The 17,326-nt window shown below is 34.8% G+C and overlaps 1 protein-coding gene across 1 annotated transcript; it reads left to right on the forward strand.

Moving 5' to 3' along the window:
* Nucleotides 1-10,802: 10,802 nt before the first annotated feature.
* On the forward strand, nt 10,803-14,148 carry LOC132557798 (uncharacterized). Its single transcript, XM_060222327.1, has 5 exons — nt 10,803-11,349; nt 12,178-12,312; nt 12,934-13,053; nt 13,321-13,447; nt 13,917-14,148. Exons 1-5 carry the CDS (start codon nt 10,803-10,805, stop codon nt 14,146-14,148), a joined length of 1,161 nt encoding a protein of 386 aa, XP_060078310.1.
* The last annotated feature ends 3,178 nt before the right edge of the window (nt 14,149-17,326 follow it).

Consider the following 17,326-nt stretch of genomic DNA (forward strand, 5'->3'; position numbering starts at 1 on the left):
ACATATAAAATAAATAAATTACATCATACAGTGATGTTAAGAGTATAAATCTTGAAGTCAATGAAGCGACTGAGGAAAATCCGGAGTGATTTAAAGAAAGTCAAAATCTAGACAGGGAGGTGCAGCACATCCAATAATCAAATAAGTTCATATTCATTTTCATATATACGATAATTAAAGAACAACATACAGTACATGTGTATATTCTGAGACGTGCCATTATTCGAAAGAATTAAAACGTGGAATTCAGGTAACGGGAAACCTCGGGGACTGCATATATAATCACTGAAACATTTTTAGTGATAATTAAAATTCTTATATCAACTACAAAGATGATAATGAAAAATATCCACTATATATTTTACTATATTTTCACCAGCGAAATGTAATAAATGCGTATAATTTTTACCGCGGAAATACTGTGTTTAGTCATGTCATCTAGAATAGAGGACTTGTATAGAGATCCCCCAGGGGAGAAGTTCCTCATAGCTGACACACTTCTGTCATTGTATGAGCCACTGTCCTTAAGTAGAGAGACCACGTCCGTGTGTCCCGACGGAGCGACTCCACTTGGGGCTTTAAACACCAACCTCCAGGCTAGACAAATGTAATCAGCAATATAGCATGTAACATTTATACATAGTTCATTCGTACCCAGTTTCATTAAGCAAGCATTATTGAGAATTTTTTTTTTTAATTTTATTTTTTCGTTTTTATTTTTCTTTTGATTTCTTGCTGGTGTGTTATTTGTTTATTTTTAATGCGTGATGTTCATGGAATGAAAGTCATATGAAAGATTTAAACTCCATAACACAGAGACACGGACACAGATTTAAAAGTTTTAACAATAGATAAATGTATGATACTTACGCCCCCGGTGATCAAGGAGCTGTGCATTTTCTGAAAATTAAAGTATAAGAAAAATCACAATATTTCTAAGTTGTTGGAAGAAATGCTAATTTAGAAATCGTTTGCTAAACAAACAAATGAATATGATAGTTGATGAAATGGATAGCACAAAAAAAAAACAAAAACAAAAACAAACAAAAAAAATAGACGAGCGGAAACTGAGCAGACAAAAGGGTTTAATTGTTCACTTACAATTAGAAAATATTCATGTTTGAAAATGAAATGAAGTCAACATTTGTTGAATACTTCACAGACAAATTAAAATCACAAATGAATCAACCTGATATTGATAAAATGTCTAACCAGGCGATACTTTGCAGCGAAGCAACGGAATCATTGGTTATGTTTGATAACAGAAGTGGATACAGTAAAATGATTATTAACTAGAGAGCTGTAAAATCAAGTTTAGGTTCTAATTCAGTGCTTAAATTGATGCATTTTCTTTATTCAATATCACCCATTACAACGTGACTTTACATGAGAAGGACATCAACAACCAAAACATAACACACCACTATCTGGTATCATGTTTACCCACTTCATAATGACGTAATGACCAGAATTAAGTACTTGTTTATGAACAAATTCAATCTGTTAAGTAACTCGGTGGATAAGTAATATTTCGTGAAATTTAAATAAAAAATAATAATTTTTTTAATAGTATTGATAATAAAAATCGGTTTAGGACCTCAATTGATTTGGGCCAAGATAACTTATCTGCCATAACGAAATTGAATGGAATTGACACATCGTTCACATGGACAGACTTATTGTTAAATCTATACATTGAGAATCAACGCTGTAAACCAGATTCTGTAGAAGATAAACAAGATAGCACGTGATGATTAACAGGTGATTGCCCCTATCCGTCAAGACAAATGATTTACATTTTGTTTCTGATCGTACAAACAGGTAAGGCCCTTTGTATCGTTTTCGAGGTGTGTTGGAATAAGAGCATTGTAGAGCATGTCAAAACACTGACGTCACTCACTGTTGTAGAAGTCAGTAAGTACAGTGTATATGTTTATCAGGAATAGATTAGGTTCATTCTTAAATTAGTCTGATCAGATAATCATTTAGAATCAATTTGATACCTGGTCACACCCTCTACACAATAGTCAACAATATATATATATACAGGAACATGTTGTGTGGCCTTTTCAAATATGACAGACAAAATACTTCAAATTGTTAACTATAACCGAATGCGTTGTTTTTTCTGACTACGCGATGAAATCATATTTTTGAATTTCATTATTTGCACACCGGAAGCAATTAGTCACTTTCACCTGGACTACAAAGAATGCCCTTGCAGCCGCATTGCACATTTCCGTCCGACGATGACGTCACCGGAGCTGTTTTACACAAAACATAAACACGGTTAACAATAATAACATATGTTAGTGAATAAGTTGCAGTCGTTAAATTTAGCCAGGGTTCCTCACACCAACGGACGCCTACCTGGACATGTTTGGGCGTTGCATGATTTCGTTTCGTAGTCTGAACCGTCACAATAACTTCCGGGATACTCCGTGGTGGGATTGTCACATCTTCGTGTCCTGGAAACAACTCCGCCCCCGCATAGCACAGGACAGGATGTCCAAGAGACCCAATCACTCCATCCTCCATTGCCTAGGGAAGAGATACATTCAAACAGATAACAAGAGATTAGCTAGGAAATAATACTACAATGATTTTTATATATTGACGGTATTGTGGTTAACTATCCAGCTAATGAATAAAGGTTATAACATAATTATCCCATGACATTACAAAAGAGTCCGTAAATATGTCGGCTTATCGTAGAATAACGTCCTAAAACATGCTAGGTTCTTTGAAGGACGCGCCGGGGTTTGAGTGGTAGAGGAAAGCCAGAGTTCACGGACACAAACCACCAACCTGCGACCTGTGGTATGAGATTGTCCAATCATTGGTGACTTTTTCTACCCACTCAAACTAACCAAAATTTATTCCCAATAAAGAAATAGAAAATTGATATATACCTCATATATATCATTCATCCTCAGATTTCATTAGTAACAATATATTTTTGTTAAACTTACGTCCACAATACCATCTGGCGACTCCCTCTTTAGTTATCCCGGGACAGGGGTTTCCAAATAAGTTGTTGTTAAACTTGAAGCTGCATACGCTTAATTCTGCGCACGCATCATGAAGGTCAGTCGTGGCATCGGTGTCCCAACAACTAACGAAACTCCCATCATCTTCAAAATAGTCGGATCCCCAACTTGCGAAGTAAACAGAAATGAAATAACCGGATGTGCATGCGATAGTGTAATCCTGTCCCTGCCGTTGAATTCCTGAATCGCCAGTGTACGCTGAAAAAGATTCAGTCTTCATTCAAATCGTGTATTAATGAACGTGCTTGCGTGTACGTATTTGTATCATAAGTATTAGTTGTAATGAAACATTTAATGAATCGTACTATTCTAAAAATGTTTTTAATTTATCAAAGAACACCACATATCAAAAAACACGGTCCGACTTTGGGCGATCTAGTTACTAGCTCTTTTAAGAAGACTGTAAAATAGAAGTTCTCAAAAAAAAAAAATAAATAAAAAAAATAAGAAATAAAAAAAACCAGCATTACATTTAAGCTTTTAAGCAAAAGGATCTTAACCTCTCATTTCAGAAATTGTAAAGGAAAAAATCGACATTTATGTAGTCTTTTTAAACGAAACGAAATAATTAACCAAGACCTAATTGGTCGTACACTCCATGACAACATTTCTAGTGTGTTTTTTATGGATGCCCTGTTATGTAAGGGAACATCGGATAATTCTCTCCTTTGTCCTACCAGTGGTCTGGCTAATGGAGGCTTGGTTTCATAACTATAGAGAAATGCTACTTATTAACTCATTTTGAAATATATACAGTTTTGTTAATGTGACATACTAAGTACTAATTTTGTAACATGTTGATCGAAACGAAATTTTGTACAGTCCTTAATGTTTATTATTTTGACGACAGATATAAGAATAGGAGGTTATACTGATCATATGATACGTGTGTTTTAATCAAGTCCAACTAAAACTACAGTAAAACTAAAGTAAAGCATAATGATAGATGTTGCTATTATGATTTACCTTGCAACCTCTTCATGGAATGTTTGAAATTCATTTCAGTATTAATAACATATCGTTCAACATTTTGATAATACACTTAATATAATCATTGCTACATAGAGATTAGAAACTGTGAAATTTGGCTATTTATATAGTAATTTCATCACCATCACTTTCTATAGAGTCAACAAACCATGGATATGTTTGCCTGGTGATTGCAGGGCAATGTTAATGATCAATTGAACGGACTGAAATGCTATTAATTCCAAACATCAGCCCTTTACAGTGTTTATGACATTGCAGATGGAATTATTCATTCGATACTATCTTTATCGATTTTGAATTCATTTTTAAAATTCATTCATATATAATAAGTTCAACATAATATACTTTTAAAAAAATGCACATTCGCTCCGATTTAACAGTATGACCAAAAATTAAGGTACCCTATTGTTAAACATCTTATATATACTACAAGCAAATGAACTATTAAAATCGATATATCTTTAGATTATACTTGTGTGATTTTTACTTACCTTCAGTTATCTTTGGTTTGGATAATAAGTAAACACATATTAAAACCATTTCTATTGACAATATTAGATGTCCCATCTTACCGCCGGACTATGCGAATAAAGTTTATATTCAAATCTAATATTGGTTGTGTATTTAAATTCAATTGGAAACTTATTGTTCCGAGAGCTTCAATATGAGTAACAGACCGTGTGAGATAATTTTCTTTATCTGACGGATAGAGTGTAAATCAATTCGGCATTTACACATCCGGGGTCACTACACTATACATGTGTTTACGTCGTAAGATGATTATCTGTTAAACACAAACAAGAAAACTGTCAGACGATGTTGTATCATTACGCAGCACCAGAAAAACGCGATCGGTTCTTTAATCATAGATTTCAAGACAGCTTTATTTCAATTCATGGGCGATCTGACTGCATTTGTATATGTTAAGTAAATGTAGACTTATTCCAAAGATGTTCAATATTTTTTGAAATTTCCCTTCACACTGCTGCTTAATCTTACATGTTATAAAGATTTGTTTCACTGCAAATTTTTGTTTGAAGTAAAGGAAATGTTTTTATCGTAAACTTTAAAAGTAGTAAGTGATCGTGTATAACGTCAAGCGTATAGTAATCACTCCTGCTGACTCTGGTGGACGCGTGTGAACGCTTTACTGCTAAATTAAGCAGACTACCCACGGGAAACCCTCACACCCCGATCTAATGCTGATTAAATCTCAATGCTTCATTTCATTTGTAACCCAATAACGAAACATGGGTTAAATATGTAAGCTGTATGCCATCCACACGAATCTTTAGTATCTAAGGTTCGTATGGAATAAAATATCTTTCAATGTTTTAGGTTGCAGGTCATTGTATTAAACTGGCCATCCATTTCAGGTGTTTCGTTGACGAAACGAACGTGACGGTGACTAACAATATTATAAGAAAAATTCTAACATTCCAACTTCCTCCTACCACCCTCTCCCACATATATACTCATATCCTCATCCATACCCGTGCACCCAAAACCTTCAAAATCCGTTTTGACTACCAAATCCGAGTAAAAATATATGTAGCAATTTCTAAGATAACTTTCTTAGTGTAAATAAGAGCAATATGATAGTGAACTTATTTCGGAGCCTTTTCCTCAGGAAACAGTCTTCGTGTACACAGCCATAAATAGTCACGGAATAGCTGAAAAGGGAAATCCTTATTCAATACAAGGCTGACGACATGCCAACCTTCCCCCCTGCAAGCTGTACATGTACGATGCATCATGTAAATGTGTACGTACAACTTCCTCATTGTGGACATTCCTTTGTCGATAATGTATAATAACAACCCAGTTAGGCACGTCTTCTCTGCTACCAGTATACTATGTGGCTTAAAGATCTTACTATGTGTCTTAACGATCTTATTATGTGGCTTAAAGATCTTATTATGTGTCTTAACGATCTTATTATGTGGCTTAAAGAGCTTACTATGTGTCTTAACGATCTTACTATGTGGCTTAAAGATCTTACTATGTGTCTTAACGATCTTACTATGTGTCTTAACGATCTTAATATGTGGTTTAAAGATCTTACTATGTGTCTTAACGATCTTACTATGTGGCTTAAAGATCTTACTATGTGTCTTAACGATCTTACTATGTGGCTTAAAGATCTTACTATGTGTCTTAACGATCTTACTATGTGGCTTAAATATCTTATTATGTGTCTTAACGATCTTACTATGTGTCTTAACGATCTTACTATGTGTCTTAACGATCTTACTATGTGGCTCAAAGATCTAAGTATGTGGCTTAAAAATCTGCCCTTGATCTGTACTGTGTTGACAAGTCAGGTGAATTGATTTAGAAGTATATTAATATATATTATTTCAAAGTCGTGTATATAGAGTGGTTGTTGGATACGGCGTTTATTTCACTAAATTATTATCGCTAAAGCTCGTGTCGTTTGTAACTTTTAAAAAATAACTAACGAGAATGAAATAAACGCCGTATCCAACAACCACTCGTTATTTCGAGATCACAGGCGGTAGGCAAAGACTTTTATATGTATACGTGTGTAAACAATTTGCTGACATATGCAAATGTGGCGTAGAGATATCACTCAAAGTGAAAAGGCTCCATTTAATATTCAAAAATATATATGATGATAAATAATTTATTTCTTTATTATTTTCACAATTGTAAAGTTTACACATAATAACACAATGACGATTAGTTGTCTTATAAACTTGAACAGTCTATATAATCGTAGAAAATCGCGGACTATATTAGGCGCGCTTTTATACACACACATATAGTGGTGTCATCTGGTTCCCGCCGGAAACTTCAAACTCAATCACTGTCAGAATCAGAGTACAGCACCCTTGGTCTGGGACGTTTATAGACGTTTGTGTTGTTAATGTTTATTGTGAATGAACCATCGTGAATAGGAACCTGCAAATACTGAAGTAAGGGCACCGTTGGGATCTGCAGACACAGTTGATTCAGGATTTGGAGGTCTGACGATGACTTCGCTTGCACTAGATGTGCTATTAGCTCTAGTGAAAGGCCTGTCACCAACATGATCCAAGCATGACGATATCGCTCTTGAAAATCGTCCGGTGCTAGTTTGTATTTAAAGTTGAGTAACTGTTGATACTCTGTTGATACTCTGGATATTCTTGTGCCCGGAAATCTGGAGGATTACATAATTAGGCAACGTTTTATAGGACCAATGGAAGTATAGATCTAGTTATTGTTTACTCTAAGCCTGACAGTGATGCATTGCCCTGTATTATGAAAGCAGGAGATTTTTTTTATAAATTCATATTAGTGTTAAACTGTTTGGGATTTAATTTCCTTAAAGAAGGTAAGTGTTCATTTACTCGTAACGATTATAGGCCCTAATGATCATCATCAAGTTGAGATATTTCAATGTGAAAATAGTTTGTACCTACATAATCCGATTTGGGGGTAATCCTTTGTCATTGAGTTTTTGTACAAGGTACTTCCTGGCACTATGGTTTGTCAGTCTTTTTCCGTTATTCTTACTCCCAGACCTGTTCATCAGACCTGACTATATGTACAAAAAAACTCTGAATATGAACTGAATAAATAACAAGCAACTGAATCTAGACCTATATAAGCACCATTCCGACATCCGAAATAATTAAAGAAAGTTATTACTTTGGGCTGAAATTATGCTCAAAAGATTAATTTTGACTTCAATTGACTAAAATTCTGAAAAGGCTACAATGTTAGGCCTAGGTGTAAGCAAGTGCAACATTACAAATCCATTGTACTACAATGTATCAAAGACGTAAGCTGACGTAAAAGGGGCGGAGTATAAGCATTTGTAAACATACAGGCTACCACTGACAAGCCGGTATCACGTCGAAACGGTACTTGGCTTCTGTAACAGTCTTTCCCGAATTAAGCTCTATTTGGAAACGATCAAACCCAACATTATTATCTGCTTTTGAAATTGCCCGGACTACACCCTTTTCCCCATCACATAGCCTTACTTTATCACCTACATTCACCTCAAACCTATCCAGTTCAGCCATGTTGACAGCAGACGATATTAAACAAATCGCACGTGGAACAAATCACGCGAGTGAAAAAAGTAGTTCGGGTCAAAGTTCACCAACCAAGTATCCGGAAGGCCATATACCACTAGTGGGATATTACTAATATTTATCCAACACCTGCCATATTTACACAATGGCCTGAGAGTGGAATAAATTAAAGTAGAACGGTAGAAATGTGGTTACATACATATTACAGTAGATTGGTAAAGGTGTTATAACGTATATCTACGAACAGCTTCAAACTTAGTGACGTAAGTAACTACAAACGTAAGAACAAATAAAAAGTTATAAATTAATATTCTGGAACATTTTCTTCATGAAGGTAATGTCACTAGAAAAGAGGTTCTTATATTGACCAGTAGAAGATTAGAGTGTGACGTTTCGATGACTACACGGTCACCTTCATCTTATAACACAACCAGTAGAAGATTAGAGTGTGACGTTTTGATGACTACACGGTCACCTTCATCTTATAACACAACCAGTAGAAGATTAGAGTGTGACGTTTCGATGACTACACGGTCACCTTCATCTTATAACACAACCAGTAGAAGATTAGAGTGTGACGTTTCGATGACTACACGGTCACCTTCATCTTATAACACAACCAGTAGAAGATTAGAGTGTGACGTTTTGATGACTACACGGTCACCTTCATCTTATAACACAACCAGTAGAAGATTAGAGTGTGACGTTTCGATCATTACACGGTCACCTTCATCTTATAACACAACCAGTAGAAGATAAGAGTGTGACGTTTCGATGACTACACGGTCACCTTCATCTTATAACACAACCAGTAGAAGATTAGAGTGTGACGTTTCTATGACTACACGGTCACCTTCATCTTATAACACAACCAGTAGAAGATTAGAGTGTGACGTTTCGATGACTACACGGCCACCTTCATCTTATAACACAACCAGTAGAAGATTAGAGTGTGACGTTTCGATCATTACACGGTCACCTTCATCTTATAACACAACCAGTAGAAGATAAGAGTGTGACGTTTCGATCATTACACGGTCACCTTCATCTTATAACACAACCAGTAGAAGATTAGAGTGTGACGTTTCGATCATTACACGGTCACCTTCATCTTATAACACAACCAGTAGAAGATTAGAGTGTGACGTTTCGATCATTACACGGTCACCTTCATCTTATAACACAACCAGTAGAAGATTAGAGTGTGACGTTTCGATGGTTACACGTCACCTTCATCTTATAACACAACCAGTAGAAGATTAGAGTGTGACGTTTCGATGGTTACACGTCACCTTCATCTTATAACACAACCAGTAGAAGATTAGAGTGTGACGTTTCGATGATTACATAGTCACCTTCATCTTATAACACAAGTAGAAGATTAGAGTGTGACGTTTCGATGATTACAAGGTCACCTTCATCAGAGAAATGACCAGTGTGGAGGGTACTAGCACTTCTATTCCGTAATGAACTAATGTGTACGAAAATGAAACATTCTATCTTATTCTGAATTATGTAAGTAACCTTTCTTCGTCAAAAGTTACCAGATAAATAAATACTTTATCAGAAAAGCCCTCTACTTGATATCTGTATTACATTAGATATTTAATACTGTCAACTAGCACAATCAGCAAGGTGTATTGATTTCTATTATTCGAGAATGATAAATCTTCATTGTGTGGATCGTTATTGGTTGACATTATAATATAGATGCTAGATTAGTCAAATATCTAGATTCCTAGTCTCATACTCTAATACTAATAAAACACGTATAAAAATATTTTCACATTTTCTAATGAACCATATTGTGGTTTGAAAGGATTAAAACACTTGGAAATAATAGAAAACCACCAACATACACAAATGTCATATTCTAACAAATACTGCATCAATCAACGATTGATAAACATTGACAAAAGCAACTGCTTGGCCTTCCGAATAAAAGTATTAGCTTTCTCATAAAAGGCAAACAATTTTGCAGACTACGGTATCTTTAAAAATGTAAAACAATGATTTGATCCTAATAGAGACAGATTCTATGAAAACCTACCGGGAATATCAAGCAGCTCAGACCACCTATAAATTATCAGTAATGGATTAGTTGTTAGCAAATTGGTGCCACGTCAAATATTCCATAATTGCTAGGGATCATAAATCGGTAGGTCTAAGTATTCTAGTATGCAGCGTCAATTATAATGGTCAGTTATTGACATCTTTGAAAGGCCTCAATGTTCAGATTTTCGCCCCAGAGATAAACCACAAGGATTCAGAATTGAATAATAGATAAGCTTACGGTTTGCATAATACATTAATGTATTAAGATAATTCCCATGATCGCTTCACTCAATCTACAAATGGATTTCATTGGTCAATAATCGAAATTTAATTGAAATTTTGTGCATTTAACTTTTAGTAGTTAACGTATAAAATGATGAATCATTAAGGGGTATATAAATCTAGTAAACAGCTGGGCACGGCTTCTCAATAAAAAATGAAGACGGCAAAGCTACTGGTGCAAGACAAACAACTCGCCTAGTTTCTTTGGGTACAATTTCGTTTGAGTTGTTTCTTCACCGTAATAACTATGGCCGTTGGTAGAAGAATTAGTTCAGTATTTGTCTTCTGTAATTACAAGGTGAAAACAACGGGGTTTTAACCAGAGTAGAAGTATAGATATAAACACCGTCACATACTGTGCATAGTACTGTAAACAATGAAGTGGTTTATCTGTGTTCTGCATAGTGTTCTTCATATTAGAATTGAATCAGCAGCAATGCAGGAGACGATATTCACAACTTTTTGTGGCGAAGATGTGTCTGTTTTTTCTGAAATGAACCAGACAGTACAGGTCAACTCCGCTATAGAATGTGCAAGAAATTGTATACATATGGCGCCATCTATCGGCGGTATTTGCGAGGCAATTAATATATGTTATGAGAACTCGGATTCTATTTGTGAACTACTTTTTACACCAGTGCATGGAATTGATATAGTGTATGCAGTGCCCAGACACGGATGTGTGTTTTATGGTCGAAAGAATGGGAACATTACGTGCTTAAATGATTTGGATATTGCAAATGGGAGCAGTTTGTCTCCGTGCTCTTCTGACGGAATAACGGACAATACTTTACATGAAAATTCTGTTGATCCAAGTGGTAGTTCTTCACAAGGAACGACAGACCGAACTACACATGGAAACTCTGTGAATACAAGTGGTAGTTCTTCACACGGAACGACACCTCAAAATCAAAATGAAAACGGTATGTTATTTTCAAAAGAAATTAAGGAACATGGATGCAAATATCGCCACCTTAATGAACCTGAAAATTTTATTTTGTTCTATTTTCGATATTCCGTAACCCCGGTCTACCACATGCAATATCGAAGCTGTATGATTAGATTTCTTCATTGTGATGTTTTGTTTTCTGTTCACCCATGTGGAACAGCTGGCCATTCTATCCTGTGTATGTCTTTCATTTGTTTCTCTTTTGCCCTAGTTTGAACGAATTGGAATTGGAGTTAAGATTGATTATATTTAGGTATTTGTTCAGCATGGCATTTATAGAACCTTCAGACGACAGAAAAATAACTTTCTTATGTTTCTAAACGCTGTTAGGAAAAGCATTAAAAATAGCATTCATACTTGCATACTAGCATTGGCCTCATTTCAGTAGGTAATAATTTACAAAACCACTATACATAGCTCAGGTGGTCCTCCTGAAAAGCAACTGTGCCTGCCTTTCAAGAATTTGAGGCTTTTCCCGTCCTGGTAAAAGAGGGGTAGGTCCGGACAGTCACGATACATTGTGTGTTCAGAAAGCCGACATCTTTCATGCCCAAACAGCATTGTGATTTTCCACCTACCTAAATTCAATATACATGTATAACATTATCTAAATTCTGTACTATAGATTTACATGATAGGTATCATCGATTATGTCTAGACAAAACCTTCCAGAAGACCAGGTGTCTTTATACTTTTCCAGAGTTACCAATCTAATATGTAAATGATTTTACTTGCATTTAATAGTTTAAATATTTTTGTTTTCACATAAAACAGAATTAATCAATTAGGAAAATATTTTTAGCTATGATGTGGCCAAAAGGAATGTTCACATTGCTGCAGCCCACTACCGGCTGTCCTAATGGGTGGTCCACAGGATTGATCCAATTCGAAATGCAAACCAACGGGACTAGCTATCACGCTAGCAATTACCTGAAAGGTAGGAGTTCTAATTGAACGGAAATATGCATCTAATGTGGCTTTGCACTAATTGAATTATTCCAACATTCTTTCAACTTCATGCTGTCCATAAGCGTTAGAACCCTCAACAAGCGATCAGCGGGATCAGTCGGGATTCAAATTGTGTAATTAAATTGTCACTTCGTCATACATGTCACACGGGCTTCTATATTTTGCTAAGAATAATTGATTCTAAGTTTGTTTAGATAAAATAGTATGGGCATATGCTATATGTCATGTCTAATAGAGATTAAAGACAATGATTTTGGTTCATGAAATAAAACTTATCCCTTTGTCTTTGACACTACTGATCTTTCTCATTTTTTTCATTAGCAACTTGTATTGAATATTTATGAAAGTCATACATATATGCCAACATAAGTAATACATTAGTCTATTACTTACGTAAGTTTGGCTAAATAATAGTTTGCCACTCTTAATAAGCTTGAAAATAGAATATAGTGCGGTGATATGAACATCAATGTAACTACGATGTTGACATCGGCAGCAAACGGTTGTCCGAACACAATACTTGTAACTACGGTTGACCATTTTCTAAGATGGAAAAGTAATAAAACATCAGTCAAAACATGAATTGTAGGCACCGTGAACAACAATCTGGTACAGTGGCACTTCTGTACAAAGACATCCCAGGACGGATTAGAGGATTGGCCAGAAGGAGCGTATTGTATACTACGGCACGGCGGTACTTGTCCGACCTGTACGTAAGACTTTGTACTAGTGTGATACGCAATTTCTCATATAGCAGCCCATCCTTTTTAGTACTACTCGTGTTGCAAATAGCATTGATGTACGGACAGATACTTTATATTTTTTCCCCATTGTAATGTACAGTGTTCAATATCTACATGGTTATGTAACCATGTTTTTGTCTTCAATTAGCAATGTACAGTGTTCAATATCTAAATGGTTATGTAGCCATATTTTTGTCTCCAATTAAGATTTCTTTTTTGTGTTTCTTTTACAGACTTTATATCTGGAGTAGTTGCTTTTGACGAGGAAGACGATGGAAATATCAACAACAGATTACATGATGGTTCACTTCCGGATATAGATAGCAGATTCGATGATACCGCTCTTCTATTTTGTTGCAGGTAAACAGTCGGCATCAAAAGCACTATATATTAACGGCCTTTTAGAACTTTAGTGCATACTGCAAATTGTTGAAAATAACTTCGCACACTGCGAGACAGTTCGCTTCACTACATAGAAACCAATTAACTCTTTGTATCCTCCATGATGTGTTCAACATGTTCTCTAATCAGTGGGCAAATTAGAACAAGACTAATGCCTTCAGCATTATGTGGTATAACTGTATTCTTCAGCAGTTGGGTAAATAACATATGGTATTTGATTAGCATCAACTCTATAAGACAATGCTGTTAGATCTCATAAGAATATGTTTTTTCTTCTGTCTTGTAATTGCAGCATGGGCACTATCATTATCAAGCAGAATATCAATCGATATCACCATATATGTCTTCTTATATCTGTTGTCTAAATAACATTTGCATTAATATTCTGGATGATGAAGATGAACAGATATATATTAATTAATTACAGGAATGACGGTTCTGCAAGTTCAACGAACGTGACACTCCCGATTTCTGACCCTTTTTATTTGTTTCCTTACTACAACGGTGATTGTCCAGTTGTCCCTGGTATGAACATCGTCGAAGAATTCACCTATTTTGATTGCGAAAATACTCAAAACATAAACTTCGTCGCAGGTGCGACGCCACTCGATGTAATAGCGTCAAACCATAAGATTAATTACTGTTATTACTACCAATAGATATTGTAGCACATTTATTTCATAACATTTCAAATGATTTGAAATTTGATCTATATAGTGACAATGTCCTGTAAAAAATCAACCAAATTGTAGTATTTTGGAAACTTTGAGTTACTTCCCCTGTTACGATATTCGTGTTGCTCAAATGTGAGTTTTATTCAGTGAAGGAAATAATTAGTGTGTAATCAGTATGGCGTACACAAAATGTAAATTATCTTTTGTAAGAAAACAGTTTAGGAGAGGTATTTGGTAATAATGGTACCATGGTTTATTTTGCTATAATCGAAAGTAAACAATTTAAATGAAAAACAAACAAACAAATTTAATAAAACATACACACATAAAATCTACTATGTAGACCTTGATATCCAAATCCACTCTTTTAATTCCAATCCTCATAGAAAAGATAGAACTACAGGTCGGGGTGGTGGGATTGTAGTTTATTATAAGGATACTGTTGTTGTGAATAGGCGAAGGGATTTGGAAAGGGATGATACTGAACTTTTATGGTCTGAAGTATTAATTCATAATCACAAATTTCTACTAGGTTGTCTATACCGACCAGAAATTAATATTGATTACTGGACTACATTAGATGATACACTGACCAGTGCTACAGATACTTGACGTGACATGTTACATATACCTTTAAATGGCCATTTATCAAAGCTTCTTATTAAACATAACTTATCTAGTCTTATAAATGAACCCACAAGAATAACATCTTACAGTGCAACTTCCATTGATGTTATCTTCACTAATAACCAAAATATAGTTAAAAATACTCATGTGTCTCCACCATTTTGTAGTGACCATTACTCAGTAAATGCTTCCATTTCTTATTCCGTATTCAAAAAAGTGAACTATAAAAAAATATTCTAAGATATGAAGAAGCATACTTTGACAGCATGAATAATGCTCTTACTAATATAGATTGCTTGAACCTGTCATTAATCCAGGACTCAAACACATTCAGTAGTACTACATGTATAGTCAATGCCATTGCAGATCAGGTCAATAGTTTCATTCCTACACAAATAATAACTGTGCGTCCTAATGATAAACCATGGATGGATAACACTATTAGATTAAAAATGAGGCAACGTAATAGAATTCACAGAAAAGTTTAACTAGGAAATACTCCTCATTATTGGGAAAGATTTCGAACTCTACGGAACGAGACTATTGACCTGATTCGTGAGGCAAAGGCAAACTACGTAAACAAATAGAAAATTCACTTCATGATAATATTACTCCAGATAAATGGTGGAAAATTGCTAAATCTATTACTAATCTCTCTAATAAATCTTCAGCAATCACCCCTCTTTACTCAAACAACAAGTTAATTCATCACCACACAGACAAAGCTGAACTTCTTAATAATCACTTTACTAATATTTCTACATCATCACCTAACCTTGAATTACCTCAGAAAGCACATCCCGATACCCCTACTCACTTACAAATATTCATGTCACTGAACAAGATGTCTCTGACCAAATAAATATTCTTAATACTAATAAACCTCCTGGCCCTGATGGTGTTATTCCTAAAGTTGTAAAAAACCTTCATGCCTCTCTCAAATTACCTCTTATGCTCCTTTTTAATAAAACATTAGAATCAGGACTGATACCTAATAAATGCTATATATAAGGGTAATGGTTCATCTAATGATGTTTTAAATTACAGACCAATTTCCATAACTTCATGCTTCTGTAAATTAATGGAAAAATAATTTTTAAATATCTTTTTAACTATTTGTCTGAAAATAGCATACTTACAAAGCACCAATCTGGCTTTATACCTGATGATTCTACTGCTAATCAGCTCCTGTTTATTTATAATGAAATAGTTAGTAACATGGATAAAGGAAAGGAGCTTAGATTTGTTTTTTGTGATGTCAGTAAAGCTTTTTATAGAGTTTGGCATGAAGGTCTTTTACATAAGCTCAGATTGTAATGTATCCATGGAAATTTACTTCAATGGTTTGAAAGTTATCTTTCTGACAGAATGCAAAGAGTAAATACTGAAGGTTATTTTTTACAGTGTAAACATCAGGGGTACCCCAGGGATCTGTACTTGGACCTCTGCTATTTCTTCTTTATATTAATGATATCACTAATAATGTTTCTACAAATATCAAACTTTTTGCAGATGACACTTCCTTATATGTAATAATAGATGACAATCTAGCACAGGCAGCACAAACTCTTAACACAGACCTAACTAACATTGGTGAATGGGCACAATCTGGGACATAAATTTCAACCCTAACAAAACCACATCAGTTACCTTTTCTAGAAAACAGTACACAAATCACCCACCAATATACTTTCAAGATAATCAAATCACAGACACTTCAACACACAAGCACTTAGGACTAACACTTCAAGATAATGCCGCATGGAATCAACACATTCAGAATATATATATAAATAAGCTTACAACAGACTAAACATTCTTCGCCTTGTGAAAACAAAAGTTAATAGCAAGTCACTAATTAAAATATATGTAGCATTTATCAGGCCACTATTAGAGTATGTGGATATAATTTGGGATAATTGTGCACAACAAGACAAAGATCTTCTTGAATCCATACAACTTGAAGCAGTAAGAATCATTACTGGATTGAGATCTGGGACTTCACATGAAAAATTATACAATGAACTGGGTTGGGAAACACTAGCGGTAAGAAGAAACAAACACAAACATATAATGATATAAAAAATTATACATGCACAGACACCACAATATTTACAAGAAATCTTAGATCCCTTAATTAATATTCAAAATAATAACCCCTATCCTCTCAGACAAACCAGGCTTTTTAACCCACCTCTGTGTAGAACCAATACTTACTTCGAAAGCTTCTTCCCTCACATGTGCCGCACGATTAATAACTCTAATACTGATTTCTTAAACTTTCCCTCTATTGCATTTTTGAAAAACAACTTGAATAAAAATATAGAATCTGATAGTAGATCTGTTATGATATTTAAAACAGAAGGTAACAGAAGGGCTAATATTATTCTTTGTCAGTTAAGAAACTCCCGTAGTAACCTAAATCATGATTTATACAGAGATCACCTTACTAACAGTCCTACATGTACCTGCTCTGCTGCAAATGAATCGGTGTCTCATTACTTTTTGGAATGCCCTTTGTATGATAACCAAAGAA

Source organism: Ylistrum balloti, unplaced genomic scaffold, assembly GCF_031769215.1.
Source record: "Ylistrum balloti isolate Yb309-2 unplaced genomic scaffold, AGI_CSIRO_Ybal_v1 Utg370728, whole genome shotgun sequence".
NCBI lineage: Eukaryota > Metazoa > Mollusca > Bivalvia > Pectinida > Pectinidae > Ylistrum > Ylistrum balloti.

Coding starts and splice junctions, on each gene's coding strand:
- LOC132557798 (XM_060222327.1), top strand. CDS start 10,803: ATGAAGTGGTTTATCTGTGTTCTGCATAGTGTTCTTCATATTAGAATT. Junction 11,350..12,177: donor TCAAAATCAAAATGAAAACG/GTATGTTATTTT, acceptor AAATATTTTTAG/CTATGATGTGGCCAAAAGGA. Junction 13,054..13,320: donor CGGCGGTACTTGTCCGACCT/GTACGTAAGACT, acceptor TTTCTTTTACAG/ACTTTATATCTGGAGTAGTT.